This window comes from Rhinoraja longicauda, chromosome 32 (assembly GCF_053455715.1).
Source record: "Rhinoraja longicauda isolate Sanriku21f chromosome 32, sRhiLon1.1, whole genome shotgun sequence".
In the NCBI taxonomy this organism is placed as follows: domain Eukaryota; kingdom Metazoa; phylum Chordata; class Chondrichthyes; order Rajiformes; family Arhynchobatidae; genus Rhinoraja; species Rhinoraja longicauda.
In genome coordinates this window covers 17,198,884-17,216,768 of record NC_135984.1, presented here as the reverse complement: position 1 = coordinate 17,216,768, position 17,885 = coordinate 17,198,884, and the positions used below count along the sequence as shown (strand labels likewise).

Sequence of the window (17,885 nt, the reverse complement as noted above, 5' to 3'; positions counted from 1 at the left end):
AAGCTATCCATGTTTGCCCAACCTCTCCTCTTAGCTAATATACAGTACCTTGGTCACTTTTTGTGTGTAAAGACCATGATGGAGTTAGTAAGGAACTCGAGTAGTACACACTTCGTGTCATGTGTGTAGGACAGAGCTTTGTGGTTCAGGAAGGCCTGTAGTGGAAGGGAGGAAGAGTCTGACCATCAGCAGCTGCCGGGTGGGGTAGGACCTGATGTTTTCAAGGAATTACTTGGCCTCAAGTAATGGAGATCTGCAGAGAAGGGAAAGGGATAGAGCAAGTTCAAATTCCAAAGCGGCCTACCTACAAGTTACCCATTTGTGCCACATGCCTCTAACTTGCAGAGAAGTCGGTGTAAACACACTGCTGCATTAATGGTTCTTCATGGGCCTTGAGTCAGCAAAGGAACTATAAGCAAGGGGCATTATAATTCTAGCTACTTTTGTACATGGGCACCTACACACAGTCCACAGGCTGAGATACACAACAAAGTACAAATAAGCATGTGATTTACCATGAGAAAATTTAAGGGAAAATAGAAAATTCCCAATTTCCTTGCGAATATGTCCTGTTCACTTGTTACTAAACTAAATTCAAGGTATTTATTCACAAAATGCTGGAGTAACTCAGCAGGTCAGGCATCATCTCGGGAGAGAAGGAATGGGTGACGTTTCGGCAGAAAGGTCTCGACCCGAAACGTCACCCATTCCTTCTCTCCCGAGATGCTGCCTGACCTGCTGAGTTCATATCATATCATATATATACAGCGCGGAAACAGGCCTTTTCGGCCCATCAAGTCCGCGCCGCCCAGCGATCCCCGTACACTAACACTATCCTACACCCACTAGGGCCAATTTTTACATTTACCCAGCCAATTAACCTACAAACCTGTACGTCTTTGGAGTGTGGGAGGAAACCGAAGATCTCGGAGAAAACCCACGCAGGTCACGGGGAGAACGTACAAACTCCTTACAGTGCAGCACCCGTAGTCAGGATCGAACCTGAGTCTCCGGCGCTGCATTCGCTGTAAAGCAGCAACTCTACCGCTGCGCTACCGTGCCGCCGTTGCTCCAGCATTTTGTGAATAAATACCTTCGATTTGTTCCAGCATCTGCAGTTATTTTCTTAAACTAAATTCAAGAATCTTCTGTGTTTCCTGCTCTCCTTTGCAGCTTGCTAAACAGAATGAAGCAGTGATTGTGGCCTGCTTAACTTGCAAATGCACTTCCAATATCATAACTTGGTTCTGAAATGCTTTGAAATGTGCTTACGAAATAAATTAAAAAAAAATACGAGTGATATCTGCTACATTTTGAAGAAGGACAAGGTGTTATTAAAAAGTTGATAAATCAATCTCCATTCTGTCATTTTTAAGCCTGTTGCAGTAATCATAATCATGACTATTTCTCTCTGCTTCTTCTCAGGTAAAGGGAAGGGTAAGGGTAAGGGTAAAGGTAGTTGGATCACCCTCGATGTGTTGAAAATACTTGGTCGATTCATTGTCCAAGCACCTACTTCCACTTTCAAGGGCATTGCACGAGGTGAAACTAGCACGGTAAGAATATTTTCAAAATAACTAGACTCGGATTTTAAATGTTTGGAGTATTCAGAAACTAGATTTTCAATATTGAGTAAAACACAAAGATTTTGAAGAATTCAGCAGATCAGGAAAAATCTGGGGGGGGGGGGGGGAGATAGGATAGACAATATTTTGGGTTGAGACCCATCTTCAAACTCAAGGGCGGCCATGATGGCGCAGCGGTAGAATTGCTGCCTTACAGCGCTTGCAACGCCAGAGACCTCAGTTTGATCCCGACTATGGGTGCTGTCTGTACGGAGTTTGTACATTCTCCCAATGACCGCATGGGTTTTCTCCGAGATCTTCGGTTTCCTCCCACACTCCAAAGACTTACAGGTTTGTAGGTTAATTGGCTTGGTGTATGTGTAAATTGTCCCTAGTGTATGTAGGAGAGTGTTAATGTGCAGGGATCGCTGGTCGGTGCCGACTCGGTGGGCCGAAGGGCCTGTTTCGGTGCTGTATCTCAAAAACTAAAGCTGAAAAACTAAAACTCAAGTCCCGATGTTCAACTGAAAGCATCGTCTGACCACTCCTCAACCCGAAACGTCATCTGATCAAATTTGTCTAATCCATGTAAAATATGACTGTTTACAGATATGTCAGCTTTTCAACTCTTCATCTGACCTTTTGGACAAGCTCTTTGATCTCAAACCAGTGCAAGCTCGCATTCTCTTCGAAGGACTTAATGCATGTGGCAACGTTAACATCAGTGAAGATGCAACAATTGCTAAGTAAGAGTATATTACGTTTGTCAATTTATAACTTTATCAGGCAGTAATTTTTTTTACTTTTACCAGACCTGGGTATTTAAAGGGGCATTGACAATGAATAATTCATTGGGACAATTTTGTTCCATTTTAAATCTGAGTCTTTTTCCATTTACTAGCTGTAAAAGGTACAAGATGATACCAGCGCATATTAAGGCAGTAAATTCTCTTGAAAGTTATTATCACCTTACTATTATGTGATCTGATCATGATATGAAGGTTCCATGTCTTTTATTGTAGAAAAAAAGAACTGCAGATGATGGTTAATACACAAAAGAACACAAAGTGCTGGAGTAACGATGAACAGTCTCAAGATGGGTCTCCACCCAAACCCTCGCCTATCCATATTTTCCAGAAATGCTGTCTGACCTGCTGAGTTACTCCAGCACTTTGTGTCCTTTCCTGTTTTTTATATAAGTTCTGCTTTCACAAAAATCCTTAATGCAGCGGTAGAGTTGCTGCTTTACAGCGAATGCAGCGCCGGAGACTCAGGTTCGATCCTGACTACGGGTGCTGCACTGTAAGGAGTTTGTATGTTCTCCCCGTGACCTGCGTGGGTTTTCTCCGAGATCTTCGGTTTCCTCCCACACTACAAAGACGTACAGGTATGTAGGTTGATTGGCTGGGTAAATGTAAAAATTGTCCCTAGTGGGTGTAGGATAGTGTTAATGTACGGGGATCGCTGGGCGGCACGGACTTGGAGGGCCGAAAAGGCCTGTTTCCGGCTGTATATATATGATATGATATGATATGATATGAAAGCAGTATCCCACATAACAATAAATCCATCTGTGTCAGATGTTGGAGTCAGGTGTCAAATATAGTATATTACTTAAATAATGTGTACTTAATGGTAAGAAATAACATGCTAAGCATAAGAATTATCCTCATAATTTATCGTTTTATAAAATAACCACATACCATATGCCCTGCTAGGCATCATAATGTCTTCCACAATGAGCTGAGGCATAGGACCTAACGAGCTTCTACCCTAAGTTATGCCTCCTTGCCCAAATGCTGATTCCTTCCTGCTATACTTTCAGAGCTGTTGCATTTGGGTGCATTGCAGAACTCTGTGTAAGTGAACAATTTGAGAAATTCAAACTCCAATAATTTTTGCTGTGAAATCTGCATGAATTTTCAAAATAACTTTCTGAATATTAATCCAATAATTAATTTGATTAAAAAGGGTTCTAGTCCATTAGGGAAATTGCTCTAATGTTCGCCTATAGGACAGATTTTATTTTTTGTGTCTTTATGTCTAAATCACATTCTGAGAGTAACCCAATTTTTTTTGTCTCCTTTATCGCCAGGCTTGGTCAACTGACATGTTTCTACCCTGCCAAGCAACTGAATATGCTTAATATGATGGCATTAAAGAGTTTGCAGACCAAATTGCTCAACTGTACAAAGAACTTAAAGGAGGTGAATGCGTTATGTGTGATGTATTGGTAATAGACAATAGACAATAGACAATAGGTGCAGGAGTAGGCCATTCAGCCCTTCGAGCCAGCACCGCCATTCAATGCGATCATGGCTGATCACTCTCAATCAGTACCCCGTTCCTGCCTTCCCCCCATACCCCCTCACTTCGCTATCCTTAAGAGCTCTATCCAGCTCTCTCTTGAAAGCATCCAACGAACTGGCCTCCACTGCCTTCTGAGGCAGAGAATTCCACACCTTCACCACTCTCTGACTGAAAAAGTTCTTCCTCATCTCTGTTCTAAATGGCCTACCCCTTATTCTTAAACTGTGGCCCCTTGTTCTGGACTCCCCCAACATTGGGAACATGTTTCCTGCCTCTAATGTGTCCAATCCCCTAATTATCTTATATGTTTCAATAAGATCCCCCCTCATCCTTCTAAATTCCAGTGTATACAAGCCTAATTGCTCCAGCCTTTCAACATACGACAGTCCCGCCATTCCGGGAATTAACCTAGTGAACCTACACTGCACGCCCTCAATAGCAAGAATATCCTTCCTCAAATTTGGAGACCAAAACTGCACACAGTACTCCAGGTGCGGTCTCACCAGGGCCCGGTACAACTGTAGAAGGACGTCTTTGCTGCTATACTCAACTCCTCTTGTTATGAAGGCCAACATTCCATTGGCTTTCTTCACTGTAATGAATGAGATATCACCAACAGTTTATTTTCATTCCAAGTGTCCAATCCTAACTTGAATGAGGGCCATGTTACATTTCAAAGCCAATCTAGTTTTTAGATTTCTGTCAAGAGAACGTGTAGTGTATTTTCTGATGAGTTATCCAATATCAATGTGTTTCTACAGATCTATCAAATGCTTGTGGCGAATGTTAATGCCAATGATTTGACTGCTGAGAAAGTTAAAGAACTGGGAGCTTCAGTGATTGGATTGAAAATCAGTCAAGTGTCCAATATCTCCAACGAAGCCATTGCAGGTGCACTTAGTCAACTGAAGGATATCAAGGGGTGGTCCAAAGGTCAAATCAAGGTTCTTGTCAAAAAGTACAACAAAATAACAGAAGTGAGTATGAGTTGTTAAATAACTGTCCTTACTGTGTATGTAATTCCACTTCATTGCTCTTGAACATAACATAAGAAAAATCGGGAGTAGGAGAAAACTAATTGGCCCTTCAAGTCTGTTCTGCCATTAATTAAGATTAGGACTGATTCGATCCCGGTCAAAATGCTACTTTTCCATGTTCCATACAACCCTCTTGCCCCCTCTCTTGTATCTGTCTATTGCCATCTTGAATATATTTAATGATCTTACCTTTATAGCTCTTGGGGTGAAAAAAAATCTAAAGAATCGTGACCTCCTGAGGGAAGAAATTCAGGATGCCTTATTATGAGAATAGGTCCCTTGGTTCTAGATATTCCTCAAAGGAAATACCCTGTCACCATCCATTTTGACATTTCCCTTCACAGCCGAATATGTTTCCATTCAATCACTTCTCACTCTTTTCAACTGGAGGAAGCTCAGATCCAAACTGTTCAACCTTCTTTCATCTGACAGTCTTTTAATTCCAGAAATCAACTCAATTACTTTGTTCTGCACTGCTTCCGATGCAAGTAGATGTTTCCATCATTGCCAGTACATATTACTCCAGGTGTAATCTCACCAGTGCTGTGTAGAATTCATCAAAACATCCTGATTTTTATCCTCCATATTCCGTACAATAAAGACTAAGAATCCATGAACTTTGTTGAATATCTGAAGTTCCAATGTGTCAACCGTTTTAAGGTATTTAAAGTACTGCGATCCCGAGACACCCTTTATAGCCTCATGAAATAATAATGGGTTTTTTTTCATTCTACCTTCCATGGTGAATAACTTCACACTTTCCTCCATCACTCTGCACTTGATAACGTCAGGCCCACTCACTCAATGGGTTTGTAGCCTTTTGCTGCCATTTTGTGCCCTGGGAAATTCTCATGCTATTTTCCTTTCATATACCAGGCTGGTTCTACTTGTTTGCCTTACGATTTTCAAACACATTGGCTATGGATTCCAGCATTTTCTCAAAAACCAATATTAGATTTATAATTTATAATATTACATTTATAATGTCTTCCTTCTTATTGTTCGACTCGTTTCTCACTCTCAAATTAACTTTGAAATTCTCGCCTACTATGATCACTATTCCCCAAGGGTTGCTTTTTATGAGATTGTTACTTAATTCTCTCTCATTGCACAGTGTGAAACCTGGAATAATCTGCTCCCCGGTTGCACTGCTCTGGTAACCGCCCCATGTATGGTCAATATCCTCGAGGCTGCCTTCACCATTGTGTTTCATTTATTCTGCATGATAATTAGATCAAAACACAAATATTTTTTTTTTTAACAAGCCACCATTATTTTTTGATTAACAGTCTCCCCTAGAGGGTAGACACAAAATGGTGGAGCAACTCAGCAGGTTAGGCAGCATGTCTGGAGAAAATAAATGCATAACAATTTGGGGCGGATCCGTCCTTCCCACAAAATGCTGGAGTAACTCAGCCGGTCAGGGTATCTCCATTCAGAAATGGAGGGAAGCTCCATTTGGGTTCTCATATGCTCCTCTTACCCTTACTATTTTTTTATTTCCATCCAAACTGATTCGATGCTTTAGGCTTCTGAGCCAAAGTCATTCTTCAATACAATACAATACAATATATCTTTATTGTCATTGTACAGGAGTACAACGAGATTGGGAATGCGCCTCCCATACGATGCAATAAATTAATTAGCTAGTCAGTGTTACTTTAAACAACCCAATGAAACAAATGAGAACAGTTTTAAAACAGAATAAAGTGCAAGTAGATCTGTGCCGGTTCACTGTGCGATGTGACCATCCGGCTCAGCAGGACCGGTTCATAACAGCTATGGCCCTGGGGATGAAGCTGTTCCTGAGTCTGGAGGTGCGGGCGTAGAAGGCCGTGTAGCGTCTGCCCGATGGTAGAAGTTCGAACCGACTGTTGCAGGGGTGTGAAGAGTCTTTGTGGATACTGGTGGCTTTTCTGAGGCATCGTGTGTTGTAGATGCCCTCCAATGCTGGTAGCTGTGTTCCGATAGTCCTCTGAGCTTTGTTCAACTCTGCTTTGTTATCATCCTTGTCAATAGAGATACCTCACCGCCTTTTCCTCCCTGTCTGTCAGAATATGCAGTCCGTGGCTGTGAACTCTCCTGCTTAACCTCTGCCTAACAGACTATTTAGCAGCCTAGCATGGATAAAGTTTAAGAAAGCCAAGTGTGAGGACTTACCAGCTGCTCATCGATGCTCCCTTTTTCCTTTGACCACCACCTTTTGACAACTGACATCTCTGTTCCAATATTCGATCAGCCCTGGGTTGGACTGACCACCTTGCTGCTCCTCCCAGGTCTACTGTTTAGTTGCACCTGTAGACCCTGCTCACCGTCACCCCTACCTCACCAAAGTCCCCGCACTCACCAAACCTGCGCTCCAATAACTCTTACAACCAAACTGCGGGGTGTGACAAACTTCGCTCATCAAGGTAAAATAAAACGCGAAACTCTGAAAACTTTCTCTATGTTGATCGCATTTGAAAGATTGATTCGTTGTTCAGGTCTAATCAAACTTTGAGTAAGAGATGATGATCAATACATTAGGAGTACTAGAAATTCAACCCCAGTCAGTACCACAAAACTGAATAAAGGTTGCTCAGCTATAATGCAATGGTCACGTTCCAGAGAAAGCTTGTGTTGTAGAAAACAACATTGTAAAGACAATTGTGTCAATGGGGGAAAAGGTGTTACAGACTTGTAATAACAAAGTTATTTTTCCACAGGATTTTCAAAGATAAAGGTATTTTCAGTAGCAACAAATGTATTATTGTTACTGCAAGCTAAAAATACTAATGCCTGTAGGTTCAACGGAAGTGAATGCTTGTCATTTTCTCTGTCCACTTGCAGTTGAAGTAGTAGCTGTGTTCTTCAGAGGCAATGGTGTCTGGTTACTGCAGGGTGCTTACATGGAAACACGTTTTTTCCCCTATACTGTTTAAATCCAAGACAGGTTTTTTTTCTGCCTGTCAATTTCCAAAGTAACTTTTAAATGGTTCCCCAGTTCCTGATTGAAATTGTGTTATAACCAATTCGGCCTGGATAATGCAAATAATATTCCTTAATTCATCACTCACATTGTGTCCAACTCATGCCAAGGAAACATGCATTGTAGCAGGACAACCTGTGTGTAGTAGCTGCACTATTCTGCTGACAAAATTCATCGCATTGAAATAAAAAGAATGAACTTCAGAGGCAGAACATAATGCTCAGCTATCATTGTATAACATGCAAACCGCTCTCAATAAGTTTATAGATGTGATTTTATTTCTGGCAGAGTTTCATACTTCAGGAAATTCCTTTGTGTACGCTGATTATTACCATACAATAATTCTGCAGAATAGTGCAAAAGCTGAAAATTGGAGATTGAACCAGAAAATAATGGAAATGCTGAGCAGATCAGACGCTTCCAAAGTTATAAAACTGCATAGACTACAGTGAACTTTTATCTATCATGAAGTTGTAAAACGCACCATATAAATGCAAGTCTTCCTTACTTCAGTGATCATCCACAATTGAAAACAATCAGCTATCATACATTTAATCAATGGAATTGTTTAAACATGGCTTGACTCTCCCTTCAGCCATTTCAAACTAGCCAAAACAATGAAGAAACTGGCAGATTATCTTAACGTATTTCATCTGAGCAGGTGGACAGGTCAAAGAAGGTGCTCCCAGATATTCTAACGTGAATATATCCCAAAAGAAATACAATTTCAAATTATTCATTGGATGGTGCATTACCTTTAATATAATTCCTTTTGGAAAAAAAACAGTGTGTGAGAGAATGAGGTGCATGGAAAACATTGCAAAAATGAAAATCAGTGACATAAATAGTTTCATCCTGGACTCCATTTGAATAATTCATAGCTTTGCCGTTCCATTCCAGTATATCATTTTATTTTTTTCTTCTCAGTTTGAGCAACATACTTAAAAAAATAATATTGATGTCTTTTCTCTCCTGCAGATCACAGTTAAACAATTGCAAAATCTAGGTGTTCTCGCCTCTGGTCTTAGCGCAAAATCATTTGGCAAGTTCAGAGGTCGGGAACTTCTAGATGCTTTTTCTCAAGAGGACGTGGCAGAGTCTTCAAAGGTCATGTTGCCGGTGCAGAAGAAGACAATCATTAAAGCGGCAAGTCTTTCTTTGGATTTGGCAGCTGAGGGGCTGTGTCTCGTGGAGTGGGTTTGATCTGCAATGCGGGAGATTGAACTTGTTAAGAATAGGGCGGGACGGTGGTACAGCGGTAGAGCTACTGCCTTACAGCAGTAGCTTACAGCAGACCCAGGTTCGATCCTGTCCGTACGGAGTTTGTACGTTCTCCCCGTGACCTGCGTGGGTTCTCTCCGAGATCTTCGCTTTCCTCCCACACTCCAAAGAGGTATAGGTTTGTCGGTTAATTGGCTTGGTATAAATGTAAATTGCCGATAGTGTGTGTAGGATAGTGTTAATGTGCGGGGATCGCTGGTCGTTGCAGACTCGATGGGCAGAAAGGTCTGTTTCCATGCTGTATCTCTAAATTAAACTAAATGTACTAAACTAATAATACACATTGATGAGCTTGCAGCAAATGAGTTCCAATAACCAAATTAACGTGAACTTGCTTATTATAATGAAAACCAATATATAATTTGTTTCTTTAAAGAAATATTATTTCTTTATCTGCTTTCTATTTTTGAAGAGATAATGTAGTTAAGGTTGCCTATCTGTTGGCCTTCTGTCTCTCACTTTCCATCATAAACAATTGAAACACAAAGTGCTGAAGTAATTCAGTGAGTCAGGCAGCCTCTGTGGAGGGAATGAATAGGAGACATTTCGGGTCAAGACCCCTAAACATAAGATGCTGGAGTAACTCAGCAGATCAGACAGCATCTGTGGAAGGAATCGATAGGTGACATTTTGGGTCAGGACCCTAGAAACAAAAGGTGCTGGAGTAACTTAAGAGGTCAGACAGCATCTATGGAGGAAATGTATAGATGACATTTCGGATCAGGATATTTCTAGCGTGCATCCATTCCCTCCACAGATGCTTCCTGATCTATTATGTTACTTCAGCACTGCACAAGATTCCAGCAAATGGCAGTTCATTATATCTCCATTAAACCATTGAAACCCGCACTGGAGCAGAGATCAATTTATTTTATGAGTTTGTCATTAGTATACCAAAAACTAATCTCATACTCCCTCTTCTCAACGAATTAGCTCCATGGTGCAAGGGGAACCAAGACTTTGTCTTTTTCCATTGCTTCAAATAATTAAATGTTTTCTCTTAAAAGATCAAAACAGTCCTGGCTCCTCTCGCACCATGGAGCTAGTTAATTCCACTCACTACTGTGTGTAAATACATTTCTCAAACCATTGCTCCTCAATTTAGTATCAATGTTCATGTAATCCAACCTCACCACGAAACGGAAATAGTCTTCAGCAACGATATCAAATGCTCAGTTGAAAATATGTGGGAAGGAACTGCAGATGTTGGTTTAAGCTGAAGATAGACACAAAAAGCTGGTCAGACACCATCTCTAGAGAAAAGGAATAGGTGATATTTCGGGTTGAGACCTGAAGAAGGCAATCGACTCGAAATGTCACCTATTTCTTTTCTCCAGAGATGCTGTCTGACCCACTGAATTACTCCAGCTTTTTGTATCTATGCTCAGTTGAAAACGTTTGATTAAATCATCTTTCCCCCTGATTAAACAGATCCCAAGCTGAAACGTCACCTATCCATGTTCTCCAGAGATGCTGCCTGACCTGCTGAATTGCTCCAGCACTTTGTGTCCTTTTGTGTACTAACCAGGACTTGTCGTTCCTTGTTTCTACTAATTTCTCATATTACTTTCTATGATATATAATTTTCCAATCTGTCGCCAATATCCTGGAAGGAACATGAGAACCTTCCTGATCAAACATCAACACTCAACGATCCAGGTTTAGGATGGGCTGACCCATAATCTGTGCTTGTGCATGTCCCCTGCGGTTATCCCAAGGCCGCACTTTGTGTGGCTCTGTGGGTCCAATTGTCCTGGAGATCTGGTGGCTGCAACCACCCCCTGAGATGAAGCAACTGGGCCTCAGTCAGAGCTCTAAATTTATTGTAAATATTAAGATCAAGTAAATTAAAAGAAATAAACCCTTTACCAACATTGCATTTACTATGTAGGTCGGTGCTTTCTTTCTAATACTAATACAGCACGGAAACTGGCCCTTCAGCCTAACTTGCCCAAACTGACCAAGATGCCCCATCTAGTCACATGTCCCTCTAAACCTTTCCTATCTGTGTATCTGTCCAAATCTTTTTTTTTAAATGTTAATATAGTACCTGCTTCAACTACCTCTTCTGGCAGGTCATTCCATATACCCATGATCTTCTGTGTGAACCAAGTGGCCTCTCGAGTTCCTATTAAATCTGGATGATTTTGCTACATGGTTGGCACAAAACTAAGACATCAAATGCATCCAGCTTCTTGGTTCAGGTCTGGATGGTTGCAATGTGCAGGCTCAGAAATCAGGAACAAGCTGACCCATGCACAGAGTTACCAATGGGTTTCTCTGGAAACTGGTGGCCCAGTGCTTTGGCAGCCTCAGTAATACCTTGAAGAACTTTGATTTTGTTTCTTATCTTTGGCACTCAAATCTTTGGCATTTTCTTGTCCTTTTTGTGAATGTATTTGCGGGCATCTAGTATGTTTAGGGAATGTTAACATTTGAACTTTTAAGGTTCATCTGTCACTTATTTGCCCATTTTATTAATTCTGCCTTTGAAAATTATGTTGCATGCACTTCTTCCTTTTGCTTTAATAAATATTCTACTTGGGCATTACCAGTAAATTTTAAGACTGTAGAAAATGCCCTATTGCATAGTATCATATTCCAGGAACTAAAATGCTCCTTGCACTGACCCGTGGGGAACATTCCATCCAAATCGTCTCCTGTCAGAGTAACATAATTACCCCCTCCCGCCCCCTCCCCTGGCATCAGTCTGAAGAAGGGTCTCGACCCGAAAAGTCACCCATTCCTTCTCTCCCGAGATGCTGCCTGACCCGCTGAGTTACTCCAGCATTTTGTGTCTACATAATTACCTCCAATGTGTTGTTTCCTGTCCATGAATAAAATACCTCCTCGCAAGGTTATGTTGCCTTTTCTATCACCCACCTATTTCTTTTCCTGATGAGTGCTTTGGCCTAGAAATCTGTGTTCATCCAACATATGGGAAAGCATTTTGGCAACCAAAGATTGCTGCAGCAATCCTGGTGACCAAGGTAACCAAGCAAGGTTAGCCATTTTGTGCCACTGGGTTTCCAATTGCATATTGGACATTCATCTGTGGTAAAGGTCTCATAGCCAGGAAACCTGAAAAACTGCATCTGACGGATAATTCATCCATATATAGTCAACTCGCCTTTCACCGAAACATGAACTAATTGGACCTCTTTTCTTTGTACAGATCTTGGACTCAGTGCAAATTGATTCTGTTCTGGGATCACTTCCCGAATCACTGGTGCCACAGATTCCAACAGACAATTTGAACCAGGCTGGCAACATCAATCTAGAATTCTTGAGCCAAGACAAGCCTTGGAACTTGGGTCAGGTAAGACAATGCATCGGATGGGAAAAATTGCAGCAAGGGGAAAGGGATATCAGGTTGAACTCAATACACAACACAGATACGATGTTGACTCCAAAGAACCATTAAACTGCCCAAAACTCAATTTTAGAGTTTTGGAACACATACTTCCCCATTCACAAGGGAAACTTGAAGTGGTAGTGTAGTCAATTGGGAAAGCTCACCATCCTTTGAATTTATGACATTTAAATTGTATGTTTAAAATGCTGCTTGGGATTGACACCATCTCTCCAACCCCTTTCAATTATAGGTTTCCTTCTCTTTACTATATTGAGAAAAAATGTAAGTGTTCCATTAGAAATTGTTACACATTCACGGTGTTATCCTGGATGATGCCCAGAGGTATCCTGCCTCTGAATTATTTTACGATTAAGGATTGCAGTGGTGTTTTCATTTCTGAATGAAAATTGTATCTCTCCGATTCTCCTGAAGCTAACTTGCCTTCTTTCTTTTTCCCCTAGTCTGTTTTATTAATTAATCATGTTAAAAGCCAACTCAACAAGCCCCAAGATATCAGGTAAACCAAACAAAGCTCCTCTGGCTTGTCAATGATGTTTATCATTTCGACAGATGGGGTTCAAGAAATGACTAGTTTTTAGAACTTTTGCCGCTTGGTAAAAATTTTTTATTTCACAGTTGATTGATAATATTTGCTTTAAGAACACAACATTCAGAGAAGTAAGACTGAACAATATGTTTGCATTTTAATTGAAGCATTTTAAAAAGGGTAAATTACCATACAGTTTATTGACTTCTACTGTATGTGCATGGCAAGGTCCCAAGAATAATAACATAATGAATAATCGGGGCGTGTCAGAGCTGAAGGAGCCATCCTTCACGCTAATTATTCCAGGGAAGTTTTGAATGCCTTTTGCAACCACAGGAGCAGGGAAACAAGGCAATATCTCAAAACAGAAGCTGAGGTATAGCAGCTCACCCAGCAGAGCATTCCCTCAGTCTGACATCAGTTTATCAAGATGGACACAAAAAGCTGGAGTAACTCAACGGGCATCTCTGGAGAGAAGGAATGGGTGATGTTTCAGGTCGAGACCCTTCTTCAGACCTGTCTCTCTTTGATTGTGGCCCAGGGATGGTGAAAGTCAAACATGTTGTGATAATAATTAAAGAAGTGTTATTCCATATGGGTTTTGCCAAGGTACTCTGGCTTTCACACATCCAAAAGATGGCATGTCAATTGGCCTCTGTAAATTGTCGCTGGTGTGCGAGTGAGTGGTAGAATCTGGGGACCATTGACAGGAATGTGGGGAGAAGTTTAAAAAGGGAATAATGTGGTCTTAGAGTGAATGGGTGTTTGATGGTCAGTGTGGACTCAGTGGGGTGAAGGGCCTATGTGAATGATATATGACTGACTCTGATGTCTCCAGGATCCTGTGTGCATGATGCATCTGCAGGAAATTTGCACCAGATTTCAATTCTGCTTTGGTTTTCCTTGAAATGGGATCACGTCAAAACATAGCACAGTGCGATCCAATTTCTCGGTATTGGCTTCCAGTGTCCTTTGTTGTTCTGACTAAAAGTATTTTTATCTTTCATGTAAAAGTAAACTGAAGACTGCTGCCAAAGGTATTCCTTGTGCTCTCATTAACTCACTGAAACCTGATGTGTTGAATGCCCTGGCAAATAACCCACATGTTTCCATTAATCAGGTAATTTTATGTCTCTAATTTGGAATTAAGTTGCTGTTTTCATATTCAATTGTAAAACAGCGTGGAAGCAGGCTAAACAGACTGGTGTATGCTGACTTTTTTGTTCCGGCATGACATGGAAAGAGGCCATTTTAACCATCTAGTCTGTTAGGAAGGGAGGAAGAATACACAACGACCTGAAATTGGCTTGTAACAGTGGAAAATATTGCTTTTGTATAACATTCCTGGTGTTCCCCCTTTAAACGAACAAAAATCCTTAGCTTGAGATTGCAACGTTTAATATTTGAATAAGTTACAATATTTTTAATATTGTGGCAAAGTTTCACATTTTGCAATGTAACAGATCATCTCAGCAATAATTATGTTTGCAACACCTCTAATGCATATTGTGACACTCTGTGTGTAATTTACAGATTCGCTGTGCTGCCAGCAAGTTCTTTATGGAGAAGAAGATCAGTCAATCAAATTACTTCAGGTCCCTCACAAGGGAAGGCATTAATGAGATCCTGGCCTCATACTTGATTTTTGAGCCGTAAGTAATCCGTACATTCTTTCCTCGAACTCACCTTTCTTGTCAAATAAATAGAAAAGCAATAAGACACTTGACATCCCTTTTTTGTGGCTTGGCCAACCTGATTTAAAGATTACACTTCATTCTCGAACACCATAATTTCTTGCACCTTAACTTTCATTTGAAGGTCCAAAGTACATAAACGCTTTCAAAACTGATATGAACACGTTTCCCCATTCTCTCCCTTTCTATAGTTCCATCAAATTGGTGACCTGCTGTTTTGGCTTCTCTTCATGATCCAGCCTCTCAATAAACCCAGAGAAGATTCATTAGATTGATTCCTGAATTGAAGGGAAGACAAATGAGAAGTTGATCAGGCTGGGCCATAGCTCAATGGATTTTAGATGAAGGAGAAGTGATCTTACTGAGGCACATAAGATTCTGAGAGAGATTGACAGATTGGATGGTGTGTGAGAAATATGAACAGAAAATGCCGGGGAACACTCAGCGGGCCAGGCAACATACATGAAAAGAGAAACAGACTTTACAATTCAGGTGCAAGACACCTAGTCAGAATTGGGGAGACGAGAAAACAAATTAGTTGTGTGTGCATGCGATGAGCCGGACAAAAGGAATAACTCTCGTCGAGTTGCTTGGGGATAAGTTTCAAGGTTGTCTGCTCAATGGCCAATCAGAAAGAGAAAATTATCAAAATCTATGAAATAAGGGTAGTTGGTAGTGAGAATGCCAGCACAGTCACGTGAATGTTGTAAAATGCAGAGCATGCCCATTGGGCCAGGTTGTGCTAACTGGGAGACAAAAAAAATATGGGAATGCCATGTTGTGGTTAAGGTTGAATGAGACATGATCTAGATCAAAGGCCAAGCAAACCTGAGGGTCCAAACAGCCTATCCCCCCTGCTCCATGTCCATGCATCAATGCTTTCATGTCTCCAATTGTTGCGAGCAAGGCAGCACCTTCTATTCCCAAACTGCTTGGGACTCATGTTTAAATGAGTCTGAAATGTATAAAGTGATACCAATCATCTCTATTTGCAAAGAGCAATGTGTCATGGAATTTCTCAAACTGGTTAGTTTAGGTTTAACTCATTGGATTTGCTTCAATCTCCTGGGCACTCGCTTTGTCTTAAATCGTAATGTCGTCAAGATTTGGCTGCATTATAGCTTTGGTACATGAGTCGAAGTGTGACAAGCAACTCACAGCAGGTGGCCCCATGTGATTAGGAGAGTGCCAAGAATGCAAAAAAATGGCATAGATGCCAGAGAATGGCAGCTACATTGAAAGCCAAATTCAATAGCATTAATAGAATCAAGGGGATATGGGGAGAAAGCAGGAATGGGGGTACTGATTTTGGATGATCAGCCATGATCATATTGAATGGCGGTGCTGGCTCGAAGGGCCGAATGGCCTACTCCTGCACCTATTTTCTATGTTTTTATGTTTCTGTGTATTGCACGAATCAAGGGATATGGGGCAGAGCAGAAAAATGTGTTTGCAGTAAAAAAAAACAGCCATGTTTATGCTGAATGGTGGAACAAGCTTGCTTGGAAAAATAACCTTTGCCTGCACATTTTACTTATGTTTAATCACAAAGATTAAAACATTTGCAAACTTAATTTACCATCAGCAAGCCCATGGAATTAATTGCCAGTTTCACAAGAATTCAACTGTGGTGTAAGCAGAAAAAAAATCAGCACAATGCTTCAAGCAAATTGGTAGCATCCACTTCCAAAAATAAAGATCTTTATTTATCCTGAAACTTAATGTATAAATTATTGGCTGTGTAATGATCTTGTTGATGATCATCAGGTTAAAAGGCTGTTTTAGCTCCTAAAAGATGTTGCCTGTAACGTGATTGGTGGGAGGTTGGGGACCATGGGTGACTGCCACTGCTCACAGACCAACTGGAATGCATTTCAACAGGTCCAAAGTGGCAGCATGTTTCTAAATGCTTCATGCTGCTCTATTGCGAGAAGGGGGGGGGCAAGTGAAGCTACTTACGCAGGGTTCTCCGTGCTGGCCTGACAACTATTTGGGGAGCAGTGCTGTTAAAACAAAGCTGTTATTCATGGGAAGACCACCTCAGTCTGCAGTACCTCTCAGGACATGCAGTTCAGTGAATTACGTCATTCCACCCTGAACTGAGGCAGATTTGCCATTATCAATGAAAATGCAGAAATCATTAGTGAGTGGCGGTCCCTGGTGGTGAGCCACGCGTGGTGCAAACCCTCGGCTCGGTGGGGGTGGGGTCACGCAACTTGGAATGGGGAGGAGTGGCAGTTGGTAGTAGAGTTCCAGGAGGAGTTGAACTGGTTGGAAGTTTGGGGAGCTGTATGGTGCTTGAGGAATAAAGAAAACTTTGCTTGACACTCGTGTCCCGCTTCATTGGCTTTGCTTGACACTCGTGTCCCGCTTCAAGTGCAAGATAATTGACAGCCAGAATCATGGTCAAATTTCCAGTCATGTCATTTGATTTGGAAATCTGCCCCATTACATAAGAGAACCAAAACAGTACAGAAAGCATGCTGATAAAACAGCATCATCCTATGTGGAAACTCACGTTGATATAGTTACAGGAGCTCCCAAATTTAATTGATGCAATTTGGAATTTTGCATTAATACTTTGGAAGGATATGCATAAACATTTATAAACCCTGTAAACAGGATTCTGGAGACATCCATCCAGCCAAAGATACAATGTTAAAGGGGAAGTTTCAATAAAACAAAGAAGCAATGATAGTAGATGTATTAACATTCTTTAAATCATTTTGGGTGCAGAGAGAGATGATTGACAAAGACTAGGATGCAGTCGCTGTAAATGTCAGCAGAGGAAACCAATCTAAATTGTGTCACCCATCAGTTGCAGAGCCTGATGAAAAAGTACAAGGAATTCTGCCTCTGGTAAATATGATTAACATGAACTTGTAGCGCAGTAGTTAGAAAACAACCTGAATATGCAGTGAGCCAGATCATGTAGATAACTTCCAGAGGTGGGCAGGAGGTGGGCAGGAGGTGGGCGAGGGAGGGGATGGAATAATTGTAGCTCCAGGGTGTTAGTGACGCGGAAGTCAAATCAGGGAGGAGGCGAGTTTAATGCAAGACCAGATTTTAACACTCCTTTAACTAGACTGGTTTTCCAGATCCAGTCTGGAATAGTGCTAATTCCATAA

The 17,885-nt window shown here is 41.2% G+C and overlaps 1 protein-coding gene and 1 long non-coding RNA gene across 2 annotated transcripts in view; one reads left to right on the top strand and one right to left on the bottom strand.

Moving 5' to 3' along the window:
- Nucleotides 1-17,885, bottom strand: part of LOC144608728 (uncharacterized) — a 127,202-nt gene that overhangs the window by 41,549 nt on the left and 67,768 nt on the right. The window lies entirely within an intron of this gene.
- LOC144608726 (otoancorin-like) overlaps nucleotides 1-17,885 on the top strand; it is a 77,576-nt gene that overhangs the window by 22,899 nt on the left and 36,792 nt on the right. The window contains exons 6-14 of the mRNA XM_078426757.1: nucleotides 1,426-1,556; nucleotides 2,175-2,311; nucleotides 3,661-3,772; nucleotides 4,637-4,852; nucleotides 8,859-9,026; nucleotides 12,337-12,480; nucleotides 12,978-13,033; nucleotides 14,078-14,183; nucleotides 14,597-14,715. Of these exons, the coding sequence (XP_078282883.1) occupies nucleotides 1,426-1,556; nucleotides 2,175-2,311; nucleotides 3,661-3,772; nucleotides 4,637-4,852; nucleotides 8,859-9,026; nucleotides 12,337-12,480; nucleotides 12,978-13,033; nucleotides 14,078-14,183; nucleotides 14,597-14,715 (1,189 nt within the window). The remainder of the gene's footprint in view (nucleotides 1-1,425; nucleotides 1,557-2,174; nucleotides 2,312-3,660; nucleotides 3,773-4,636; nucleotides 4,853-8,858; nucleotides 9,027-12,336; nucleotides 12,481-12,977; nucleotides 13,034-14,077; nucleotides 14,184-14,596; nucleotides 14,716-17,885) is intronic.